Source organism: Molothrus ater, chromosome 8 (genome assembly GCF_012460135.2).
Source record: "Molothrus ater isolate BHLD 08-10-18 breed brown headed cowbird chromosome 8, BPBGC_Mater_1.1, whole genome shotgun sequence".
In the NCBI taxonomy this organism is placed as follows: Eukaryota; Metazoa; Chordata; class Aves; order Passeriformes; family Icteridae; genus Molothrus; species Molothrus ater.
The window spans coordinates 10,434,752-10,461,283 of NC_050485.2; the positions used below are offsets into that span (position 1 = coordinate 10,434,752).

Genomic DNA, 26,532 nt, shown 5'->3' on the forward strand with positions numbered 1-26,532 from the left:
AGACTTGCATTATGACCATGGTGAGCCTCACTGAAATATTTACTGTCTGCTCAATGGCACTTAGAGTGGTGAGTTCTGAGTAACTTTAGGCATCAGAACCATGTGTTTTCTGAAGAAATGTAGATTCCTAAAAGATATCTTCTTAGATTTCAGGAAGAGCAAAACCTCTGTGATGATGTAGTCTGATATTCTTTATTACTGGGGCCACAGAATTTCATTGAGGAGCACCTGCAATAAGTGTAGCTGTGTCTAATTGAGCTAGCTAAAGAATATGAAGAGAAATTGGGGCAGATAATTTGCTATTTTCTCCCTTCATAGAGTTCAAAAATAGGTTTTGCCAAAAAGCAATTGTGCCTCCTTCAATTATTGAGACTGCTGTAGTCAAGCCTTTTAATGAACAAATTTTGTAGAATTTAGGGTCTCTGAAGTGCAAAGCCACAACAGAGTGTGCCTCTTAATGTGCCATATGAGCATTATGTTGCTGGCTTTCTCTGTCAAAGCTGGCATGTATCAGAATGCAATAAAAGAAAAACTATTTCATTCAAAATTAAATGGCCACATCCAATTAAAGAAAAGACTGAAGTCTGAAACCGTAAAATCCATTGAAAGTTCCTTTCTGTTTTAGAGGAAATGTACCAATTGCTAATGGAAGTGTTACTCTAAACCACTGGCTACTAGTTAACTATTATGTGTTCTAGCAGGATTTGTGGTTGGATTTTTTTTGTCATTCCTCCTCCTCAGAAGATTTGGGGACAAGAACAGAAAAGTATTGAAAAGGTTTCCTTAGTCTTTTATCTTATGAATCAGTGTCATACTAACAAAAAGATGTTTTGAAGTCTTTAACCATTAATTGACTAACTGGTTTTCTTTAGACATAAAACTTGTCAAGGCCTTGATTGCTGTGAATCCATGGTGATAGATTCTGGCTGACTGCCTAAGTACAAGGTCTCTGAACACTAGGATAACACTTTCTGAAACAGTTGGGGCTTATACCCCATAATGCCATTTAAACAAACTTAATTGACTAAAACTTTCACTTTTGTGTGTTCTGTATGAGGTACTATTTGCAAGAAGAGGCCTTTTAGGAATAGAACCTAAGTGACAAAATCTGACCTCTACCTAGCCTTAGATTTCTCAATTCTTGTTTATTTACACAAAATAAGCCAGTATGGACTGCCTAAAAATTCACGATAAGCAGAAAATCTCTTATATACCATATTTTTTCACTAGTGAATAACCTTAGAATGAGTCCAAATTGAAACTCTATGAACAGCATAAAATTCACACACTTCTGCAGTAAGAGTAATCATTATCTTCAGATAAGTACCTATACATGTCAGTCAGTAGGCTTGTTCTATATCAAATGAATAAAAAGTGTTAGAGAAAGCTAAGACTTGCTTTTTTTTTTTTTTTTCCGCAGTTTTTGTTGTAGTGAAACTTTAGCAAAGAGATGATCCTTGGCTGATTTTCTTAAATTTTGAGTTCTGGGCATATGCTGACTTATAAATCTGTCTCTATAGGTAAGTGATTTTCATTTTCCATTCTTCTTTCACTGGCAAAGTAACTTGGGTTTGAATGGAAGCAGTGAGTCAGGTTTAAATAATAAACAAGAATGATAAAACTCTAATACTTTTTTCAAGGAACATGACAACTTTGGGATAACTCTTTTATCTCTAGGAAGCCTTCAAACATCACAAGGTAAAATTCTTAGCATCTCTAAGGAGTTTTGAATGGCTCACATGACGTGAGTTTGTGACAGTTGTCTCAGTTGTCTACTCTGTAGCTGTTAGGACCCTCACAGCTCAAAGACTTCAACTGTGGTCTCCCCTAGCCTCTGTTCACAGGCTCTGGAGCTTCCTCAGTCCTGCCTGAGCAGGACCATGGCCATGGGCCCCACTGATCCTGAGCCTGACCCATGGGCTGATGGCCTTGATCTCACTTTTTTGCTACAAACCTGCTCAAAGGTCACCATTCCAGCTGCACCCACTGGGTCCAATCCTGACCTGCAGATAGACTTCCAGCTTGACCTTGGATTTGCCTCATCACCACAAACTTGTCTAATTCTCTGAGATCTTGGCTGAATATCAGCTGCTGTCTGTGGTCCTGCCCTGCTTCCTCCCTGGGGCAGCCAGGACCCTGCCCTGGTGACATTGCCCTTGGCTCCCTGTTCCCGGGAGAGCAGCTGCCCTTGCTGCTTCCTGACAGTAATGCAAAAGCTTTGATCTTATCAAAACAGTATTGCAGACCAGAACCAGGTGCCAATCTTTACCCTGCAGTAGCCATAAGGTGATTTCCAGCATTGTTGGTGATTTCTGGGGGGAAAGGGGGAGTATCACTAAGGAGCCCATACAGTGAAGGGAGCTCCTGTACATTGCCCTTGTTTCAGGAGCAGAGGATTTATCTCTATTTTCCTAGAATAGCCACAGAGCTTTAACATAAACATCTCATTTTCTTTTAATGCATCTTCAAAAAAATACTCCAAGAAAAGAGGATTTTATGCTGAGCAGCTCTGTTATGAGCTAAAAATCACGTGGCTCAGTTGGGACTTGGCCTTCACAGGCCCATCTCATTACAAAATAGAGGGGAAGAGTCATTTTTTTCTCTCGAACTCATAGAGGTACAATCAATGTGCCAGTTGTTCCTCGTAAGACAATGCAACTATTATTAGAGTTTAGAGTTAGTATAAACATATTTCTGATTTAAAGGATTTTTAATATATTTATTTCTTAACTGACCTTGGTTTTGCTAACCAAAACACAAAAAACACACCCACCCTCAAGTCTCAATTTTATTTGAAGACAATTTTAATGGAAAAATGTTGTTCAATAGTTTTCAATTAATGGAACAAATGTTCTGAAGTAAATTTTATCTTTAAAAGTTTTGTGTATATTTATATTGATATATAAAATTACTTTTTTGCTATGCAGAATTTGGTTTTCTTGACTTCTGCATTCAACTAAGGACTTTGCTGTTAGAAGGCAAACATTGGTGGTGAGGCAGTGGTTTGTGAAGCAGCTATAAATGTGATATATCCACAAACAGAGAATACTTTTATGATATCTGAAATAATAACTCTGAGACTATGCCAGCTTTGTTAAGTCCATTATCTCCATCAATATATTGCACTTGTCTATGTGATATCTAAAAGGTATTATTTAATTATTATGCAGGTCTTATTTGACTGCAAAGGCACTGAGAACCTTTCAACATTAAGGTGCAGTGTCCTTAGGCCAACTCTTTAATTTATCAGGACAAAGTTATGAGATTACTCTCTGAATAGCAGTGTATCTTATCACTGTTTTACAGAATCAAGTCTACTGAGAGCATACAGCACAAAGCTTAACAACACAGTTGCACACCAGTAAAAGAAAATGTTTTAGAAGGAAAAGTGTTGCTGCCAATAATGCTAGGATGCTGAAATGTACAGTGATCTGTATTTTGATATGCTGCATCCATACAGCTGAAAATTGCATGCAAAGTCAAAACTACTACTAAGAAAATGCTCAGTACTGGCAAGAAGAAAGCACCTGCCACCACTGAAAAAAGATGTATAATCCTTGTAGGGCTGTGTGCCCTGTCTTCACAATGAGTGGTAACCTGTGTGAAGGAATAAAAAGACAATGTATTGTTCTCCTGTAGAGTACTGTTTATTTACTGGAGCTGTTTTTCCTAATGTTATAAAATAGTTTGGATATTATGTAAGTTTTTTGGTATGACTTCATGACCCTTCCTTTTTCCCCATGAACTAGTACTGTAAAATATTTTAGAATTTTATCAATTTATTAATAATAAAGATGTGTTAAAATACCAAATACTGTCATGGGAGAAGAATCCCTTCTCCCAGCAGTGAACAACAGAGTTGAAAGGTAGGTGTTAAAGGAACATTAATTACCAGCAACACAGTCTCACTAGGAGAGGTAGTGGAGAGTTGAGTGCTTGCATGGGAATTGGTGAGAAGCAGGAATAGCTGTTTGCTGCACAAGCTCATGGACTTGTTCCTCCTCTGTCAGTCACAGCCTGGCTGTGAGTGTGAAGCACTATCCACAGGTACTCAGAGATGTTAGAGCAGGGTTCTTGAGTTAGTGGGGCAGTAAGGCAATCCTCCTGCTGCCATCAGTTCTGCCCAGTCATTTCTGGCTCAGCATCAGAGAAAAGGGCTGCAATTTCACCCCGGTTTCCTCACTTCTCTCTTTTATAGTTCTCAGTTTTTCGATGAATGAGAAGTGCTGGCTCAATCTGCATTACAAGTGTTTAGGCATTTCTTGCCATAGGACATCCAAGAAAAATGTCCCTGTTCTTTCCCCATCTGCTCTGCAGTAATCTGGGTGCTTGTCTCAGACCTACCTAAGGTACAAAGCCCTAACAAAGCAAGGAAAGAACAAGGGGATTTTTATCCTGGAAAGACAGAAAAAGTCCTTCTACTACTAAGCAGCTTGCAAGACCAAAAGTTGATAATTTTACATAATTAATATTTCTTTACTTCATCTCTGATCATTCACTTGTCCAAAAACTCTTTCGGGCCAGTTTACTCACTCACAGACAGACTAGTAATTATTGTAGATTTAGACACCTAAACCCAAAATACTGTCAGATGTGACTATTGCACAAGAGGATCAGACAAAAAGCCTGACACATTACTACACTTTCAGATTAGCAAAGCCCTGGATGCAGGCTTCCCTCCATCATTCCTAAAATAATGCTAATCCCTATACCTAAGGTTTTGCAATTCTGTAGCTGGACAGCACCTATACTAAAAGGATTTTCCATTGCTGCTGTCTTCTCAGCAGATTAGTTATAGTAGGGGACTCCAAGAACAAGCCATGCTTGACCTGCACAGAATCTTCAGACGTCTTAACTTTTTCCCCTTTAAAAAATTCTCAAGCATTAACAATTAGTAGTGGAGAAATATTAAAATTGTGTTTATATTTTACAAATTACATTATCTCCATTTTTTTCCTTGTGAAAGGGGAAAGACCAGTGGTGCAAGACACTAAGGAACTTCTTAATTTAAGATTTAATTTAACCCACTTTGACACTGCATAGATTATGCCATAAAGATACCACTACTGAAACTACATTTTGCAGTGCAGCAGTAAGACAAGTTTTACGATGGAGGTATATGAAGTATATAGACATTTGTGCTGTATTTCCAGCTTTGATTTAAAAAAAAAAATTAAAATTAAAGTAATCAATTTAGGTATAGATAAAAGTAATAATCTGATATTTGAAATATTGATTTGCAGCCATCTGGGCCCACTTTAACTTGGTGGGCTAGGGGTTATGATATAAGAAGTGTGGTGCCAAGGAAGTGGAATGTCTTCCTCCCTCATGAAGTTAAGGTATTTCATATTGTGATACACCATAAACAATGATTCCATGAGTCACATTCCAAAAAACCCTCTAATGTATAGATAAATTGGTCTAGATTCTCTAGTTCTGTCTTGGACCATTTCTTTATGTCCTAAAACTCACAGTGCTGTTAAAGGCTTTTCACTGCAACTTTCATGCTTACTGGGAGGTGAGGAAGAACAAGGTAGGATATTCATAGTCCTTTCAACAGAGATGGGAAATAGAAACATTTTAGAACTGCTTCAGTCTCTTCATTATGCAGGATTCAATGCTGAAATTTTTATTCTTTCAAGCTAAAGACTAGTAATTTATTTTTTCATATCTTTTGCAGTTTCCTGTACAAATTTCTGCAGACCACAGTTGTGGATGTCCCTCCTGAAATGGCACTTTCTGCTCTATTCACACCAGAAGGCAACTGGAGCTCACGTGTGAGTCCCCATCCTCCTAACACTTCATAGAGACATCTGACCAGAGACTGCTGATGCACAGGCAGCTGGAATATGTGCTGTCTTATACAGAGAAGGAGTGTGGGAATAAGTAAACAGAAGGGCCAGAAATCCTCACTCTAGGGAACTGTGGAACTGATACTGGAAGACTGTCAAGTCAGAATATCCCTAGAATGATAGAACATGAGTTCAAGCCATACATAAATCTAGATTTCAGAGGCTTGGGCTCAGGTAAGACTCTGGATTACATGAAATTTGTAAGAAAAATACAGGAAATCTACAGTGATTTCATGTATTTAAAACCTGTTCTCAATCAAACTAAGACAAATTCATTTCAACAGAAAAAAACAAAACAAAACAACCAAAAACAACAACAACAACAAAAAAAAAAAACCCAAACAAAAAAAAACAAAAACAAAAACAAAAAAAACCAAAAAAACCCAAACCAAACCTGGAAGGGATTCCCAGAATTTTGAGTGAAGAAATTTTCAAAAATTCAAATTTAAGCTATTACTTTACTTGAAAACTGTTTCAGGCTGAGGCAGGATCTGAATCGAATTGTCACAGCCCTACAAAATTATTCTACATATAGAAGCTTATCACATACATAATTAACTTATTCTAGTTTGTATTCTAGAACAAATATGCCTGCATGAGACAGTTATTCAGTAAGGATGCTGCTTTTATTCTTGAATAATTCTATGTGCAGTCAAGCTCTCAGTCAAATCACCACAACTCTGTATGTAGATGAATTGTCAGTCTCTCTCTGCTTGCATTTACAGGAAATCTGTATCTCTGTTACTAAATGCAGCTGACAGATCTGAAAATGTCACATTTGTTTGCAGAGTAGGCATCTTACAAGCTCTCACCCCTATCAGGACTTGTGTCCTTTGCAGGTGTTATGAACTGCATATCCTTCATATTTTGTGTTAAATGTCCTTAGCAAACTAATAAATGCTATGGAGAGAGGAAAAGTTTTTTCCTCCTTTGTTTGCCAAAAAGCAAGTTTTGGAGTGTGACATCAACTTTATATTTAAGTCCAGAAGAAAACTGAGTTCCTTTTCTGGGGGAAAGGGGAGGAAATAAATCTTTGTTCTAGTTCAGTAAAAAATCCCTACATATTGGACCTTTTAACCATAAAGACTTTCTTTGTGCTGTTTGTGTTTGTCACCTATGTTTGCCTAATTCTGTCATGAGTACTGTCTCAAAGCCTTAATAAAACATTAATGGCCAAGCCCCAGAACTACCACGGTTACATTTCTATCAATTATCTCTGTAACTGATTTTAGCTCTGGTTGCTTTTTAGAAAAGTGAAATGGTAAGCTATACATTGCAAGGAAGGGACAAGATTAATGAATGCATGCAACTGGGACCTGCTGTTCGTGATGTAAAATATCCATTGGAACTCTTATTGTGTACTTAAAATAGTTCATTTTCTACTTTGTGTAGTTCTTGTAGCTCCACTTTCATATTCTTCTCTAATACAGGTGTCAACAATTCAAGTATGCACTGAATGGCCCTATTAGCATCTTTTTAATGAGTAAGTAAGTGTAGCTTTTAATTCAATTGCAGCTAAAAGTTGTCACTATATGGCAACTTTCTAGCCCGTAAGAAATGACGCGGTGCTGGCTGTTGAGGCATGTTTAATATGAGCTCATCCCAGCTGTATTCTCAGCACAGAGCAATTCCTGAAAAGCCCATGAAGATGGATCAGCTCTCTTTTTTCCCCCAGTATTTCCCGCAGCAAACTGGAAGGAAGAGATCAGTTCTGTTATCACTTTTACAGTTGCGTGCTGCGAGCAGAGTCTGCAACCTTGTTTAATGTCACAGCACACTGTAGCTACCAGGCATTACACAAACATTCAGTGATGGCATTTTTCAGAATCACAACCCCAAGACCAGTTGGTTTTCCTGTTGGGGAGGTCATTCTAGCTTTCTAAAGTAGGACCAGTCAACAGAGTTTCTCATTTTTCAAATCTGTTTTTGTTTAAATAAGCGTCATGAGCCCCGAGTCGCTGTCACCTCCAGGGGTTCTAGAAGGTTCCCTCACACCTCCCCTCAGCAGCAAGGGCCCAAAGGCACGTGAGGCATCGGCCGGAGTGTCTGGAGAAGGAAGGGGAGGATGTGCATGTCCCACTCCCCGGGCACTGGCGGGACAAAACCCATCTGAGCCGTAGGAAGGGGAGGATGTGCATGTCCCACTCCCCGGGCACTGGCGGGACAAAACGCAGCCTGAGCCGTGCCACACCTCGGTGCAGCCGCTGCAGACATCTCCGGGAATGTGCGGCTGCCTCACAGGAGCGTGCCCCGGCAGCAGCTCCATCCCAGTGCGGGCCTCCAAGTAGCACTAATTGGGCAAACTGGGGGAACCTGGGCGTTTTAAATTGCTCACCTGGGGAAGATCAGCCCTCGTCACAGCGGGCTCCGCGCCCCAAGGCAGGCAGGCATGGCTGCTGGGGTGCCCGAAGCCGGTGTGTGGCTGCTTGGGAGGATGGGAGCAGTAGCTCCGTTGTCCTCGGAGAAGGAGAGGCCGTGAGGGGCCGCGGCCGCCCGGGCCTCGGCTGGCCCTGCCGGAAGGGCGCGGTGCGGGAGGACCAGCAGCAGCGCCGCCGGGGCTGCCCGCAGGTCAGTGCCTCGGCTAAAACTCCCTTCCTTTTCTCTCTGAGGAATGCTTGTTCATCACGTTAACTTCTTTTGGAGATTTTTAAAGCATGTATCAAGGAAAATCCCTTTACAAATCATTATCTGCTTAAGTGTTCCTTGATTCAAATGTTACTATTTTTTTTTTTATTGGAAGCAAAAATTTTTCATAAAGATCTGCTTTCCTTTAAAACAAAGGTTTTGAATTTTTGTATTGGAGTAGTCTTTAGGTTGTTTGTTATTTGTGTGTCTTGCATTATGGTATTTCATTTTAAGGAAGAATTCTTAATTTGGGAATTTTGTTCAAAAAAAAATTTAAAGTTGATGTGTTTGACTTAAGATTCTATGGGTTTTGTTGATAACTTGTTTTCTACAGGGAAAAGTAAGTTTTGTCACAATGGCGTTTCCCTTCTGAAGGGAATTCTGTAACTCTTTTATGTGTAATGTGGTTGTTTACACATCGTTGTTTTGTGACTTTCTTCTGTTGTTAAATAACAAGTTGGGGCTTCTTAAGTGTGAAAAGGGAAAATAGCCTTCGTAGTACTGTTTACCTCGTCATTGGTGTTATACAGGTCTTTGTGTCATAAAAATGTTATTTTTATCATGGTAGATTTAATTCCATCTACCAACTCCTCCATTGTGCAAGGCTTTGGAACAGGACAGCACTCGCTGTTTTACTGAGTCCTCACCTCCCTACTGCAGCCGTCACATTGGATAATTTGTTTTTGAAGTGTGTCGTACTCTATCTTAAGAACCCTTGTGTGGTTTATTCCCACTATTCCCAGAGGATGGCTGTTACAGAATGTGATTGCTTTACAACATTGCTGGTGAGCCATTTGCTATTGGAACTGACTTGGGTTAAAGTCAAAAACAAGGAGCTAGCACCATACACTTAAAAAAAAAAACAGGTTAGCTCAAGTCCAGTTGGACTTATGCCAAAAATCCTCTTTTAATATTTTTTTCTAACTTCTAGTTAAAAAGCTGAGAGAGAAAAAAACAATCCTGTCCTGTCTCAGCTTTTGTTATAGTAGATTAAATAAATCAAGCTTGTTTAATCTCATTATAAGCTTTCTATTGCCCTTATCTACCTAGCAGTCCTCCTCTACCTGCTCTAAGTCTGGTTAATCTCTCAAATGCAAGTGACTAGATTGAATGCAGTACTTCAGGTGAGCTCTTCCCAGGCCTTTACACAACACTATTGCTTTTCCCTGGCTCTGTTGGAAGTTACACCAGCTGCCATACAGTGGTGATCCACAATCATGGTGTTTTAGCAGTCACCCTATTAATATTGAGAAACTATACCATTTATGCTTTCTTAGCACATAATAGATTTGAAGTTTTTCTTTAAACTGGAGGAAATTTAATGTGTCATCTACTTTCAATAATCCTAGGTTGTATCTCTTAAATGTTTTTATCTATTGTCTGTGCATCGTTGCTTTCAACTTGCTATTGTAAAGTTAGAAAAGCTGCTATTGTAAGTTTCATTCTGCTTCCATTATTACTGGAAGCAGAATGAAAAATATCAATGTCAGACATCATATTTCAGTCCTTATAATAATCTTTATTTGGCTTGTATCAGTTTTGTTTTAAGTTTGGTAGAGATTCCTTGTTGCTGTTGTGGTCTTAAATTCTAGAATTCTGAGTTGGATTGGAGATCAACTCCTGTAGTCTGGGACCACACCAGATTTGATTTCTTTTTGACTTATCTGATTTTTATTCTTTAGTGTCATTCCTTTCAGTTGTTTCCCCATGCTCAGTATTGCTGTTCTCATTTAAATGAATACAACATAGCAATTCAAGGTTGGAACATGCCCGTATTATCCTTAATCTTTACTGCATTGGTTCTTTTCATTTATGTAACTGAAAAAATATCTTCATCTGTTTTAATACCCTTTGCCAAGCCTAGGACAGTTCCTCTCTTGGCAGTTCTCACTTCACCCCATGCTTCTCAGTTAAGGACCAATGAGCACAGACAAGTGCTTTTGCCCATGTGTTTTGTCTGTTTCTCTTTTCACATCTAACACTTCTCGGGGTGGTAGTACATCCAGTTTGGCCTGGAGTGCCTTCTCCTGCATTTCTCTTTTCTTTTTACTGTGTTTGTAATGTAGATTCTTGACTATTTAAATATTCTTTATGTGAAGTATTAGTAAGACTTTGCTCCCTATTCAACCTATTAACTCCACAGTCCAGCTGATTTAACTACACCAGAGTTTGCCTTTCTGAAATTTAAAGGTTTAGAGATCCACTTACTTAGTTAATTATCCTGTTTAACTTACACCAGTTTTGTCTGACTTGGTCTAGAGCTGATTTCTACAACTGGCTACTTTCTAACAGTCTCACTAGTTATCAGTAATATACCTATATCTTGTCACCTCATATTGTTCTGATGAGGATTTAATTAAGTGTATTGTACATTGCATCCAAAAATAACTGAATGGTAGTGCTATGGGTAACATTTACAGTCCATTTTGTCCCTAATTTTGTGGTTATAAGCAAACACCCTTAGCCACCACTCCAGGAGAAGAATAACAGTGTCATGCTGCACACAATGGACCTGGGCTTAGGGAATACCAGACTCCAAGATCATGTTTCCCATGCTTTCCTCTGCTGCAGTGAACGCTGCTAACAGTACCACCAGAGTTAGGCAGTTTTTTGGGGTTTTTTTTTTTTTTTTTTTTTTTTTTTTTTTTTTTTAAACAGACTTGAGCACCTGTAGTTCAGCTTCTCTGAAAATCAATTTCTGAGCCTATAAAATGGATTAGTCTCTAGCCAATCTTTAACCTGCTTTTGAGTGGGTGTGCATGTGTAGCCCACTGTTCAGTGTGCTGTGTGTCCCTCTCTGTGGCTGCATCTGGCCAGCAGCGGATATGAGCATGCCACAGCTGCTTGCTAGGATATTTAACTCGAGGTGTAAGGGTTTGTGAGTCAGCCCTGGAGGTTCCAGGTAATGAGCAAGATGGTGATTATTACACTTCCAGGATTGTATGTACTTGCATTCCTAAGGACAGCTTGTGATGTGGGTGTGGTGGAGAGGGTAGTTTAATTCTGGGAGGAAAAAAAACTGTTGTGAGCTTTAGAACAGATAAAAGAAAACTATTACAAAATACATCAAAAGAGACTTCACAGAAATATGCCTGTCCTCATTTTAATGCCTGCAATACAGAAAAACTGGGAAAATGTTGCACAAGTGAGTTTACCATTTAATAGCTGATGAAATGACATGGTTATGCAATAATTGTTTTCAAGATGGGGATGCACAACTAACTATATTATTCTTCTAGTACTCAGTGTGCAAACTAGTCTGTGTATCTATGCATAGAAAAGCTGAACTAAATTACTTATTCAATAATTAATTTTTATTGGTTTGCTTCATCTAAGATTATTAGCTGTCAGAACAGATGTAGATATTTTCAGAGTGCTTGGCATAAACAACCAAACAAAATTGTAGAACATTTCACAGACCTCTATTTTCTTACTAATTCATAGTAATTTGAGGGGGTTTTTCTTAGTTAAGTTCAAAGTATTATTCTATTATTTTCTTGGGGAAAGACGTGGACGAGACATTTTTTTGTGTAAATAACATACATGAAATAAAAATGTACGCATCTCACCCATCACTAAAATGAAACAATTTCTTGTGTTAAAACATGAGAGATGATTGGTCAGACAGATGTGCTGATTAAGCTCCCCATGCTCTTATTATCTTGACAGGCATCAGTTCCAAGTTGACTGAGTCTGTGATACAATGGCTAAAACCAGCTCTTCTCGGTATATGAGTTCAATGCTGTCTTTCTTACCTCTTTACATGGATGTACCTTGCATGGCCCTTTCAGATTTTGACCTCTAAACCATCAGAGAGAGAAAACCAAAATTCCCATAGTTTGCTCCAAGGTGTTCCCCAGGCCCCTTCCCAAATTGTCATGAATTGTACAACTGTGTTACATATTCTTATGTTTGAAATTAGAATTTGTAAGCTTTAGGGCTTCTTCTGTAACAGGAGAAATCCTGCCTTTCTCAAATTGCTAGAAAACTTCTACTGATTTCAGGTTGACTAGAATTTCACATTACATTGTGAACTTAGGGTGTGTGCAAGTTCTAATAGCTTGAATGTATAAATGTAAATTGACACAATCCCATTAACCAGCAAACACAATTAACCATGTGGAACACTGTTTATACAAGTTTAAGTGTTTTAGTTAGAATAAATATTTTCTCCTTTACAGAGTTAGCTTTTTTCATAACCTGTGACCTGGTTTATACACAGCTATGATGATTCACAAGTGCCTTCTCTAATAGGGATTAAACTATACTGGTATAACTATCAGTTGGGGTAGAGTTTAGCAGTATTTTTGCTGACTTTAATTGTATCTACATGTAGGAAATTGTACCATTTTTACTCAGTTACTTTAGAAATAGGTAGATTAAAATAGTATAAAAAGTGTTAACTGGTCATTGAGGAGGTAAGACTTGCTATAACACTTGCCCAGTTTATTTAAAACAAGATGGAGGTACTCTGAGTAGCCAGTTTTCTCAGAGAATTTGTCAGTACCTGTTTTGTAGATACATCAACAACCATTTGCTTCTCCATCAAATTACACAGTTAAACTAGAAAAATTAGTTGCTGCATCTGGTCTAAATTCCTTTCTCAATCTTTTTATAAACCTATTGATGTATGTAGGATATCTGCTTATGATCAAGTATAACATTTTACCCTAACTCCATAAAGTCAGCCTGAAGACCATAATTATAAATGAGATCAGCTCTCGTCATAAAATATTTGACACCTCTACTGAAATGTATTTAGCAGCTGATCCTTTTTAAATAAGTAAATAAAACCAAAGCAGAAAACCCCCTACACTTATTTCTACTCATCTGTTTTATCTGGAACACATTCCTTGGGCCTGCTGGTGCAATATATATTTAAGGAAATTGTGATTTTGCAGAAGAAAGGGAATTGGGAGGGGAAATAGGAAAAGAATATCTTATGAATGTTCTCAGACTCATGAGCTCAAGTATTTCATTATGGAAACTGACTATAAGGCAATTATTTTTCTATTTAGACGTTGATGAAATTAAGTTAATCTTCTTGTAAAACTATATATGGACAAGTAAGATTTTGGCTGGGTTTGTTTTGGTCTCCATCAGTGAATTTCTGTGGTAGCCTGATTTAGGCAGTGGTGAGCAGGTTAGTGGGGATGGTCTTCAGTGGCTCCATATGGGGTGGGACAAGTAATAAAAATGCATACCAAAGAGGAGAAATACTTATACATGGAACACAGCTGGCAACTCTACTACAAGAACCAGTTTTTCTTTGCTCTGTGATCAGTGCATGCAGTGGGAAACCTTACATTTTACTAAAGCCTTGTCAGGCAGAGCTTGCTGTCACCTAACATGCCATGGTGGTTTCTACTTTCTTTGAAAAATGGTCACTCAAAGGGGCCTATTCCATTAGCTATTTATCTAGTACCTTGGTGGCTACAGATTTGGGTTTTTTCCTATTCCCCTTGAGTAGAGTAAGAGACTCATCTCTTCTAATTACCATTTAGGGTGAAAAGGGTATGTTGCAAATGTTACCTCTTCTGTATGGAGTGTTTAAAGCTTTTTCTTGGGTAAAGAGAGTGGGTAGGAACATGATTAGATCTGAGCACTCACTGAGACACCTGAGCTCTGGGCTTTGGTAAGCCCTGTAACCATAGCCTTGTTAATTCCTTCTCTTTCCCTCTGGCTCAGTGCACTTTTATACAAGGTGAAATGCCTTCAAAGGAGCGAATGGAGATTTTCCCCACATTAGACTATCCAGGTGACTGAGGAACCCTAATAAGAAGTGAGGATTGTGGGTCTGAAATCTTTCAGATTGGGGAATTGATTCATATTCCTCTGCCTCAAGATAAGTACTTCAACCATAGAGAAAGAATGCAGCAGATGATGGTAGTAGTTGATCTTTCCTGGTAGGAAAAAACACATCTCCACAAAGAGAATTTTAAGGGCTGTGAATTGTACAAGAGAGGAGACATTTCCCCACAACTCTAAGATAGCTTGGTGCGCTTGAGAATCTGGGCTCTTGCTTACTAACCTCAGTGAAACTAAACCATTACACTGCAGCTGCACTTTTAGATCTTGTGGTGGCTGAAAGGGTGCTCGTAGTGGGATCACTTCCCTTGTACGGAGTGTGAGTCCCTCACACCTGAGCTGTCTGTCCCAGTCCCAGCTGAACCGACCCCTCTAAAGCTGTGGCAGTGGATGTAGCGCAGAGGTGGCCTTTTCCAAACAGGACGCTTTGCCGTGAGCAAGCGAATGGCTTCTCCCAGTCGTGCCGGCAGGGCGCCGAGCTGAGGCGCTGCCCCATCGCGTCCCGAGCAGGGAGACGCTCCGGCCTTTCCCTCGTGCCTCGTCTCCTACGGGGACCCGCGGAGGTGCCGCAGCAGGTCCCGGGGCTGGCCCGGGGCGGGGGGCCCGGAGCCCTGCCCTCCTCGCCCGCCGCCCGCGGGGTCAGGCGCAGGCAGGGGGCAGCTCCATGGCTTGCTTTCCCTGTCCTTCCCCTCCTCCTCCCAGCGTGAGTAATGACCGCATCGCAAACAACTGATGCCTTCACCTTTGCAAAACGTCTTCGTGGGTAGCAGCTGATGTGACTAAAAAGGCTGAGGAGCCAAGGGTAGGCTACAGACACTGAACCTGTAATACGAAGGGTACCTTCATAATACCCGCATTATGTTATCCTACCTAAACCAGGCAGTTCTACATGTCTCCTGCATGTGATCTGTAGTAATTATCTGCGTTTTACAAGATCTTGCGTCACTGAAGTCCCTCGAGGTGGCTCCGCAGCACCCGCCGATGGCGGGGACCTCCTCGCTCGGTGTGATGGAGCGGGCGGCAGTGGCGGCGCGAAGGGAGGGGAGAGGGGGCTCGCTGCCCGGGGTGCCTGGGCACAGCGAGAGCGCTCTGAACACCAGTGGTAGCTTTTCACGCTTTTAAATAGCGATCACGGGGCTAGCGTGACAGGTGAAGGAACTGGAAATCAGCTGCTATTGAGTCAGAAATCATTTATCAGTTTAAGGCTGGTTGCGGCCAGTTTTCTGAAGGCGATTGAAGAAAAGGGGAGGAGGGTTTGAGAAACCTGGAACTTGTGTACTCATTTCTAAATTGCGTTGGACTTACAGTTACACATCGAAAATCCTTTTCTAAAAATAACTGCTGTCCACCCAGTAACGTAAAAGACTCGCAGAGCATTTCTTAGTGTGTTAGATCTCCATCGCCCAGTAGCATTTCATGCCTCCCCCGTTTAAAAACAATGGGGAAGGGTGGTGTTTGGATTCAGACTAATTTTTCAACAGCGATAAAGGGGCTGTTTTCTGTAACAGCGTAGATTATTAGAAACTTATAATTTGCAGTTCGCATTTGCCATCAAAATCACAGCAGGGGTGTAAAAAAAGGGACCAGATCCTATAGTAACCTCAGTAATTCCCGTTCGTGGGTTGGTATGTCGATGGAAAAACCCAGCGCTTTCAGAGAGAAGTTGCTTGAGTTTAATAAACAGTGACTTCAGAGAGTGCAATAAAATCAATTAATGCTGCAAAAGCATTGGCCAAAAACAAAGTGGCGTAAGGATTTATGGAAATGTAATGGATTTACAAGCATTTATCCTACGACTTGATAAACAGCAATTGCAAGTCGAGATGGTGAAAATAATTAGTCCCGCAGCCTCAGTGAATATGGACAATTTATTATTATAATTTTATCCTTTCAGTGGTTATTCAAATTTATTTTTTAATTTTGTGAGCTGGAGCGAGGGGGGATTAATCTAAAGTTTGGTTCCCCCTTCCTCAGGGGCTCGGTTTCTTTTCGCATTTTCTCTCTTCACAAAGCAAACCGTGATCTGTCATTTGCCAGGGCTTCTTCACACAGAGGGCTCGTTCTGAGGTTTTCTGCATGTATTTTAAAGACTATTATCGTTGGCCTTAGTAAATAATGTTACTCAGCGGGGGAAGGATCAGCTGTTTGTCTCCCTATAGGCCAGGGTTTTCTCTCCCTTTTGATTTTCAGATGCGTTTTCATGCGAACTTTCAAAGAGCCGCATTTGGGAGGAGGCTGCAGGAGCATGCCCCGGCTCTTGAGCAACGCTAGCAACGAAAACTTTTCTGCTTGCTCTCAAGAGTTCGTAGCCCTATTATTACAGTAGAAAAGAGACATCCAGCATGGAGCAGAAATTACAATTTCGAGAAGTCAGAATTTATTACAGTTAAACTGTGATAAGATCCCATCTGTTATGAACACATGTAGCACCAATTGTTTTTCATACAACTGCAATTTATTTACCCTTCAGAGCGAATGAGATTACAAGCGCGATTAAAAAAAAAAACAAAACAACAACAACAAAAAACCAAACCCAAACCCAACCATCATGATTCTTAGTTTTGTTTTTGAGGGGAGTTTTTTTGTGTGTGTGCTTTGGGGTTTTTTTTTCGGTCCGGGCTATCTGTTTTTATCTGGGCAGACCGTTTGTAGTGCCATGCTGCCCTCCGGGACTGCGGGCGGTTCCCGGTGCCCGAGCACGCGGGCTCCGTCGGGGCCCGGCCCGGCTGCGGCCGCTGCCCTGCGCTCCGCCGGGGGCCGCAGCGCCGCCTGGCGGCCGGGAGCGGCACCGGCCCGCGGCCCGCGCAGACAAAGGGAGCCGCTCCTCGCTCTTCCTCCTCCTCCCCGGGAGCCGCTCCTCGCTCTTCCTCCTCCTCCCCGGGAGCCGCTCCTCGCTCTTCTTCCTTCCCGGGAGCAGCCCCTCTTCCACCGGGCAGCTGCGCGTGACGTGCACGCCCGGGCCTCCGCGTAAAGCGTGCCCGCTCTGGCCTGCGCCTCGGGAGAGCAGTAATGTTTGTTATTAACTGGAACGTGAACCTGAAACGGTGGAGGGGGAGGGGGGATATTTTGGTGCTTCCTTTGGTCGTGGTAGTTTGGGAACGAGGAATGTGCCTGCTCGTCTTCTTGTCCCATCCCACAGAAGTGGTTTGGATCGAGTAGCACGCGCTTCACAAAATAAGGCAGAAAGATGAGCCACTCACACACACACACACACACGCACGCAAAATCCCACACGTTTTTACCGTGATAGCCTAAGAGCGGTAATCTAATTTTGTTCTCTTTCAAACTGTTTCAAGGCATATATGTGTGTGTGTATATATATGTGTATATATATCCTCCAGGTTTCAGTGGGCGTCCTTCTGCTGCTCTGTTATCATTATTTCTTGCCTTGATGTGACGTTGAAGACAGATGACAGCATTGTCAGGTTGTCTTTAATTCATTTGAAGATTAAAAAAAAAAATACACACACAAGGCTTCTTACACAATATTCAAAGCCTGAACAGATTCACTTTTTTTTTTTTTTTTTTTCCACGTAGGGGACGTGGGGCTGGGAACGGGGGTGGGTAGTTGATGAATTTCAGACATGAAGAGAGAACAAAGTCTGTGCATCGCTGTGCATGCACACACGCACAGAGCAAGCAGTCGGAGGTGAGATTTTTGCAACAGCAGCACCTGGTTGATGTTGATGGAGAAATATCCAGCATTAGGACAGTCTTTTCGCATTTATGCACAAGCTCAAATGTATAATCTGCTCAAATTTCAACCACGTCTCTGCTGCCAAAGCATTCCGCCTCCGAAGAGGTGAGAGCATACAGACCTGGGTCCGTCTTTTTTCTTCTGACATCTCTGTGCTTCATCGCAACAAAATTTTACCTTAAAAAAACAAAAGGTAGACTGCCCCGAATTTTCCAGGAGTGAGCTGAGAAAGAGATTTAGCAGGGATTAGACACCTCTGATCAGAACTGGTTGCTTGCCTGCCTCAGGTCTGCTCATGAAGCAGTGCTAGCTGTGCTTCATGGTGCAGAAAGAATCAGGGGTGGTGGGGTATCTCAACATGGCGTTACAAATGTCCGAAATTATACCCAAAAATCTGTATGAAAAGGAAATTTGGTGCTGGTAGCTCCAGCAATTTTCCACTTCAGAATCGTTCCTTCAAAATAAAAAAAAAAAAAAAAGCAAAACCAAAAACCAACCAAACAAAAAAACCCAAAAAACAACAAAAGAAAACACACACAATTAAAAAAAAAAAAAAGACCACCAAAAATCCTTAAGCTGTGGTCTACCGAAAGCCTACATCAGAGCCAACAGTATTAAATCAGCAGTGCTCTCCATCTTTTCTAAGTACGAAAGAATGAAGTTTGATCAATGTTTTTACAGAATAGGAATGCACATTTACTTTTGTTTCAGAAAGTTTGGATCTTTCGGGATTCCCTTTGCCTGAGTGATTTCGACTGTAGATGTGGGTAGATCATTACTAACCTCGGGTCAGAGAGAGGAGGGTCAGCCCCAGCCCCAGCACTGCGTGTACCTTGCTGGCTGCGCTGAGGGTGGCTCCAAAGGTGGTGAATGGGCAGTGGGTGACTTTCCGGTCTTAGCAAATGGAGTCTCTTATCACTGAGGAAAATCTTCCCGTAATAAAGGCATCCTTGTATTTTAGTTCTAGCATACATTTTGCATTCCAAAACCAGGCAAGCATATGTATATGTGTGTGTTTGGTGTGGGCTTGTGCACGTAAGCCAAGATACATATGCCCATCTAGTCTCAGATATATTACAGAGACTCCTTTGCTGTCTGTGGAGTCTGGTGTTTTATTGTTTCATAAAACTACCTTAATTACATTTCCCCGTAGATAAGATAAACAGGACTCTTCTTTTCTAACCGTTGCTTATCAGAAGTATTTTGTCGAAGTGGCATCCAAAGTAAGCTTTTGAGAGTGGATGGAAACGCATTAATTTTTATTTTGGTTCTTCAGTTGCACTTAGCATCTGACAAGAGTTGATTTAAATATTACATGATTCTATCTTTAATGTGCAAAAAAGATTTGTGAGAAAGACAAAACTGTTTAATTTAAACTAATGTATGCCTGACTCTGGTCAGATTGATCACAGTTTCGGGTTTTGATGGGTTTTGCCCTTCTGTTGCTTGTCCTCTCAAGCTGGTTTTTCACTGTGAAATTATTTTAGTTCGGTGGCATGGACCAGCGGCTGCTGTCAAATCCACAACCCATCCAGTTAGTAAGAACGGGAGGTGGGGGGGGTGGGGTGGTGAGGAATAACAAATGTAGTCCTTTTACCTAAAAACATTAATGTCCGTAAGTCAATCTCTGTTAGAAAAAAAGGCGAATTTAATAGATTAATATCCAAATCCTAGGTGGCACTTGCCAGGTCATATACTTAACAAGGCTGGAAGAGAGACCTACTTATCACCACTCTACATATAAAATAAGGTGTTTTAATTTTTCTTTAACCTCGGGGACAGTATCTGAGCAAAACAATAATAACAGCATTAAGTGTTCATTTCACCACTTGCATCAGCAATCTTTGTGTGTAACCTTCAGAGCTGAAATCCCCAAAACTGTAGTTAGGGTTCCAGGACACAAATGCTTCCCTCGCCCTTTTTAAATCACCCCTGCAACACCTGATGGGCGATGGGATTTGGTTAGCGAAGTCTGAGCTGCAGCTGTTCAAGATCCGTAATTGTAAAACACACGACCAGGAGAGGAACATGGCAATGGTGGTGTTTTAATCGCGGCAAAACTGTAATTGTTGCTTGCACACCCAGCTGGAGCCTGAAATGTAATTTTCCTCAAATTAAGAGTAGTTAAAATAGCAAAGCGGGGAAGGCAGTCTGGCCGGGCTGCAGGAGAGAGCGGGGGGCGTGCGGCATACAGAGAGGACTGCGAGCTTGTTCTGCCTTTCTCGGGCTCGCCGGATCCTCCGCCACCATCACCCCCGACCAGAGAAGCCCGTCTTTCGATTACTTTCTGTGTTTGTGTCGGCTTCTTATTTTATAACTAAAGTTTACTGGGTGCAGTTAACAGCACTGCCCTCTCCTCCCTTTCTCTAACTCGTCGGTACAGAACGAGAGCCCGTTTTACATTTCCTAAAGCAGAGATACGCAAAGGTCCCTTTCCCATTTAAGGCGGCTGGGGGGTAACACGTTTGGTTAAACCGCAAAGCATTTCCCGTGCCGCTTTCGGACAGCGTCCCGAAAGAGCCTCAGCGCGGCCCAGCCCCGGCCTCCCCGCGTGTGTCCCGGCCCCCGCCGCGGGCCTGGCCCGGGGAGCCGTGCCGGGACTGCCGGGCGGCCGCTGCAGCTTCAGGAGCTCGCTGCTTTTCTCGCCTTTGCACATTAACGCTAACTTCCACTAATTATCTGAAGTAAATGTATTCGACTAATTAGCATCTGGGCACCACGGGAAACTCTGAACAGTAATTATATTGTAGGGGGAATCCAGAACGAGGGAGAAAAACCCGGTGATTTGTCAAGCAAAGTCGCCGCTTGTAACTTTGCCCCCCGCCAGTGCGTCGCGCTGGGGCCGAGCGAGGGGCAGCAGGTACTCGGCTCCGCCTGGGCCGCTGCTGCGAGCGCCTGGCAGAGCGCGGGGCAAAGCCCTTCGCTGGCATTGCCCTTACGGACTTGGGTATCGCTTTTCCGACTATGTCGGCGGCACCGGTTTGTTGGGCAGTTTCGGCAGCTGCTCTGGCTGTTCTGCCGCAGCCCCCGCTCCTACCTGAACGCAGGACGACGAGCCGGAGCTGGGCGGTGGCCCTGGGGCGCCAGGAGGAAACCCGGGCTGGGGAGGCAGAGGCGCGGTGCAGGCAGGAGCAGCCCCTCTCGGGATCACGTCAAGTTTGGCACTGCACTTCAGTAAAGAGCAAACTCGGCCCAAATAACGGATGGCTTCTTTTTTTTCCCCCGTCCCTTCCTTTTTAAAAGAAAATGAGTTTTCAGAGCTGTCCGTTTTTGTTGGTTTTTTTTGGGTTTTTTTTTTTTTTTTTTACGTGACGATCTTTTGTGCTGCGGTGCGAACTGAAGAGAGAAATTTAAAATAACTGGATGAGCTCAAACAGCGCTTCCCTAATTACTTCTGAACTTCTCATTTAGAAAGAGATGAATAGGTATGCATTACATTGCTAAAAAAAAAGCTTTCGGATAATCATCTTACACTTTTACAAAACAGTCTTGCCTTCCCCTAAAAAAGAACGAAGTCTTCTAGTTGAAAAGTAGTTTTAAAAACCAGATATTTCACAGTAAAAACATTTAAAATACAAGTTTACCTTCTTTAAAGACAGGGAAAGAGATTTAAGCGATTCTCAGTTTTCTTATTTCGTGCCAGAAAATTCTACTGACGAGGAAAAAAACCAACTGTGTCTGATTATTTTTTAAGAGAGCCCTAGGGTTACAATAAAAAAAAAAAAACTGTTTTTTTTTTTTTTTAATTTTTAATTAAAATTGAATAAACGCTTAAGGAGAAATTAGCAGTCACCTCCATCCAAGACCTACTCGGGTTTTATAACAGAATCAAAGCGTATTAAAAAAAAAAAAAGTAAAACCTTTTAATACATCAAATATACGGAATTTTAATCTTTAAAGCGATACATTGTCTATTTTAGTACATGACGTAAACCTTACTTAACCCTTTTTACAGGGTGGACTTAAAAATTAAAAATAGTTAAGTGTTCCTTTTAAAGAACAAAATAAGGCAAATGAGGTTTTTGGAATAGAATTGTTTTTGTTTTTTCTTCCAGAATACATACAAAAAAATACCAATTCTCTTTCAAGGGTATACACCTTAAAAATAATTGCAATTTGAAATTATAACTGACAAATTGCGAGTTGTTTTTAGTAACAAACATGCATGTAAATTTTTTTGTTTCAATGAGACATTAAATAAGAACGTACAATACAATCATAGCAATTTTAAAGTAACATTAAAGAGAAGACCTCTATCTTTTTATTTATATTCTACAATGGGTGTTCCACTTTTACCTATTGAGCTCAGTTTAGTAATGCACTTTATGATTCGTTGTCCCGCTTGAAGCTAACATAAATAAATACAGTGCTCATGGATCCAGTCCTCAAATGAACACTATTTTATAAAAAGTCAGTTTTTTTTTCTTTTCAACTTTTATAAAGTTTTGCAGGGCTTCCTTCCCTTACCGCTAGACTTTGTGTTGTGTGTCAGAGCCCCGCTGCCTGCACTCACTGGTACCCCAGGGCCGAGGCTGTGGTGAGTCTCTGCCCATAGAGTGCGTAAGGGGAGTAGTAGGGTCCGGTGGCAGCGGGCACGGGCACGGGGGCCCCGGGGGTGGGCAGGGGGCTCTTGGAGTACGGGTGGTAGCGGCTGCCGAGTCCCAGCGCGTGGTGCGGGCTGCGCAAGGCCAGCGTGCCCGGGCTGCCCGGGGCGCCCGTCGTGGGGATGTGCATGTGGCACGCCATGGCCGCAGCCGCTGCGCTGGCCAGCGACGAGGAGCTGGGGTAGCTGGAGAGGAGTTTATCGGTGCCCGGGAAGGCAGTATGGGTCCGCAAGTGGCTAAGCAGCTCCTCCGAGGTGGCAAAGCGCTTGTCGCAGGGTCCGTTGGCCGACACCCAGTTGCAGATGTGTGGCTGGGGGTCGTTGGGGAGCATGAAGCCGTAGGGGTACAAAGGGTGGCCGGCTAGCGAAGGCGGCGTGGCGCCGGTCAGCGAGGAGTGGACGCTGTGCAAAGGGTGGGTGGGGTAGACGAGGGGGTATCCGGACTTGAGGGCTTGGTCGTGGGCGCAGGAGGCTCCGGCGGCGCCTGCCAGGTGGCTGGCGCAGTGGTAGCTCAGGCAGTACGGGTCTCGGCACAGGCTCGCCGTCATCACCGACGGCGGCGACGCGCCCGCCAGCGGGCTCGACCCCGCCGGCTTGCTGCAGCCCAGGCTGCTGGCGGCGGCCAGCTGGGCTCCCACCAGGCTGGAGGATTTGGTGGGGTCCAGAGCCACTCCGTGCGGCAGGAACTGTGGCGGGTAGCCGGCGTAGGCTCCAGCCAGCGTCCCCGGGTAGCTCATGCCCGCCGGGGGCAAGGGGAAAACGGTCTGGCCCGGCTTGTAAGGGGAGACGGGGGCCACGAGGCCGGAGCCCAGAACGGAGGTGGAGGAGGTGGCGGTGGTGCTGCTGCAGGAGGAGGCGGAGTCCGATGCGATGGGCTTGGAGCCCGGCGTGCTCTCCTGGTGCTGGTTGACCTCCACGTTAATCCCGGCACAGCTCACGCTAATCCGGCTGTGGCTGATGCTGGTGGTGCCCGGGCCTCCCTCCGAGCCGGAGCTGCCGCTCTTTCCGCAGCCCTCCGAGTCCTTCTTGTCCTCCCCGCCTTTGCCCTCGGCCGGCAGCAGCCCGGGCGAGCAGGCGGAGGCGCTGGAGTTGGGGCTGCCTGTCCTTGGGGTGAACGGCTGGCAGGTGGCGCTCGGCACCCGGAATCCCGACTTCTCCCCGGCCGCGACCCCCGCGGCGGGGGCGCCCGCGCAGCCCGCCGCCCCCGGCTCCTTCTTCTCCGCGCCCGGCTTGGAGTACGGCTTGAAGCTCGATTTGTCCTCCACGCCGATATCGCTGAGCTTCAAGGGGCCCGACTTGGAGTCCTTGTCGCCTCCGGAGCCATTGGAGGTGACCGTGGAGAGTTTGGAGGAAGGGGACGGGTCCGGCTTCCCTATCTGCGAGCAAGTTTGTGCCAAAAGGGCCAGGGGGCTCTTCTTTGCATCCAGCTGCGGAAATCAGAAGGACATACAAAGAAAGAGATTTAATCGGGGTCTGAGAAAACCCCCGCTGCTTACATAGGACTCTTGTCCCGTAGCTTTCTGCAGAGTACAGCCTGGAAGTAACGAACAGTTTGTGCGCATTCATCAACTTGACAGCCCCCTCCCTTGAATGCACCATTTTCCATAAAGCCTTTAAAAAGGGCTGGGGATTTTCGTATCCCCGCGAGCTCGCCGCGGCCGCCTTCAATGCCCCCAGCCTCCCCGGCAGCGGCCCGGGCAGCGCGGAGCTCGGCGTCTCGGCGTCGCTCGGGCCGTGCTGGCCCGCAATCCCGCTCGTGAACTATAGCGACTGCAGCATTTCTGCACCCTGACTGCTGGCACTATTTATAAACAGAGCCCGAGCTAGCCGGCGAGCAGGGCTCCCCGGGAGAAGAGTGTCCTCGCTCCGCAGAGACCTTAATGAAATCATTCATTCCCACGGACACACCCTTCCCACTACCAGCTCTGTTTCGAGTTTCGGTCCCGCAAACAGCGAGCTAGGCAGAGGGGGACCAGCAACCTCGACAGAGCAGAAAGGGGACCAACAGGCGCCCCGAAGTACAGATCCGTGTCGGTACTTGAAAGGAATCGGTCGGCGAGCCGAAATAGTTATTCTGCCGCACCCACGTTTGAGCCTGTCGCTCTCCGCGTCGTGTCGTCCCGTCCCGTGTGTGCCCCCCCCCCCCCACTCCAACACACTCCCTGCAAAAGCAAGGTTGTTTGGCTCTCGGAGCGCTGCTTATTTGCGTGGCCGGATCGCGACCCCAGCGTGGATCGGTTCCTTCCACCCACCCCTCCTCTCAAAAAGCAGAGAAAAAAAAAAAAAAAGCTCAAAATAGCAAAAAAGAAAATACTAATTTTACACAGGAACTAGACATTATCCCAGTAAACACGGAAACAATACCCAGGAGTGGCTCCTCGCACTAACTCGAGATCAAAAGAAGCCCCTGTCCCGGTATAAATGCATTTCAAAGCGCAGGAAAGTGCCGAGGGCGGCTGGCGGAGCCGCCATGCACAGCCAGCGCCCGGGCAGGGACGAGGAAAGCGACGGGGGCCGGGTCCTTACCTCGATGGGGCTGACGGGCGTGGAGGGTAAAGGCTGCAGGTATTCAGGGTGTAAAATGTGTCCAGTCCGCGCCGTGAGCATTTTCAAGACTTTGATGGGAAGGCGGTTGGCTTGGCGTAGCGGGTCCGAGGGGGGGACGGCGTGGAAGCAGGGCTTGGCGGCGGCGCTGCTGCCGTTATTCCCAGCGTGCCCGTTCGGCCCGGCGAGGTCGGCGGCGCTGCGGCTGCGGCGGGGGCTGCCTCCGGGCTCGCTGAGGCTGCTGCTGCGCTTACTACTTCTTATAGCAGAAAGCGAGGGCGATGTGATCATGACCCAAAACCTCGCATGAAAACTGGGGCAAGTGGCGCCGCTCGCACTCGGAAACGCTCGCTCGCTTTCTGCGGGCGAGAAAGGAAAAAAGCCACACGCCCCCCGAGCAGAAAAACAAACATACAATGTCCCGTGGCTCTCTCTAGCGGGGAGGGCGTGGGTGGGGAGGGGGAGGGAAAGGGGGAGCCGGCCGGAGAGAAAGAGGAGGAAAAAAAGCCGAGTAATCCTTGGGCTGTGCTGGGGGCGGGGGTGGGGGCTGCGAGCGTGTGCCGCGGTCCCCCTCGGCCGCTCTCAGCTCCCCCGGCTGGCGCGGCGCGGAGCGCTCGCCTCCGCCGCTCAGCTGTGATGCGAGCCGCTGCCCATCCAGCCCGGGATCTGGCAAAGAAACTCACTTCAAAAGCAGCTGAATTAGTCTGAGATTAAAGCCTTTACCGCCTTCCAATCAAATGGGACCCCGAGGTGATTGGAGGGTCAAGGGGATGTGACGTTCCCTTTTCTGGGCTTTTTTTTTCTCCGTTTTTAATGGTCTCTCGCTCCTTTTTTTTTTTTTTCCTTCCCTTTCTCGTCCGCCTTCCCTCTCCCCTCCCCTCCTTCCTTGTTTTCGCTCCTAGGATGGGATGGGCGTTAATTCTGTGTTTCACATCACGCGCTGCGAACGTTTTTCTTCCTCCGCAGCCAGCGCGGATCGCGCGGCAGCGGCGGGGCGGCCGCGGGGCTGGGGGGCGCCGCGCCTGCCGGGGGGCGGCCGCGGCCTCCGCCGCCCTCCCTCCCCCCGCCCGCCCCCGCCGCTCGCACACCGCCCCGAGCACGGCCTGCCGCCCGCCACGCACGGCGCGAACGGGCCCGGCCCGCGCCCCCCGCCCCGAGGCCGGCCCGCCGGGACCGCTCCGGGGCCACCGCCGCGCCGTGTCCCCTCCGGGATCCGCGGAAGGGCGCGGGGCGCTTTTCCCGCCCCTCCCGCCTGACAGCGCGGGGGAGGCCCGGACGAGAACCTGCAGAGCGCCGGCCTGCACGTCGCCGGCGGGAGCCGGGGCGCTGCGGCGCGGCTTGCGGCGGCGCGGGGAGCGCGGCGGGATTGGGGGAGGTCGTCACACGCGGGGCTGTCACGCACA

General features: G+C 44.9%; 1 protein-coding gene across 1 annotated transcript; it reads right to left on the reverse strand.

Annotated features, from left to right (window-relative positions):
- Positions 1 to 21,711: 21,711 nt before the first annotated feature.
- On the reverse strand, positions 21,712 to 26,079 carry ZNF503 (zinc finger protein 503). The gene is made up of 2 exons (XM_036386193.2): positions 25,112 to 26,079; positions 21,712 to 24,012 (listed from the first exon to the last, which is right to left on the reverse strand). The coding sequence occupies exons 1-2, from the start codon at positions 25,418 to 25,420 to the stop codon at positions 22,492 to 22,494; spliced, it is 1,830 nt and encodes a 609-aa protein (XP_036242086.1). The 5' UTR covers positions 25,421 to 26,079; the 3' UTR covers positions 21,712 to 22,491.
- Between the last annotated feature and the right edge of the window lie 453 nt (positions 26,080 to 26,532).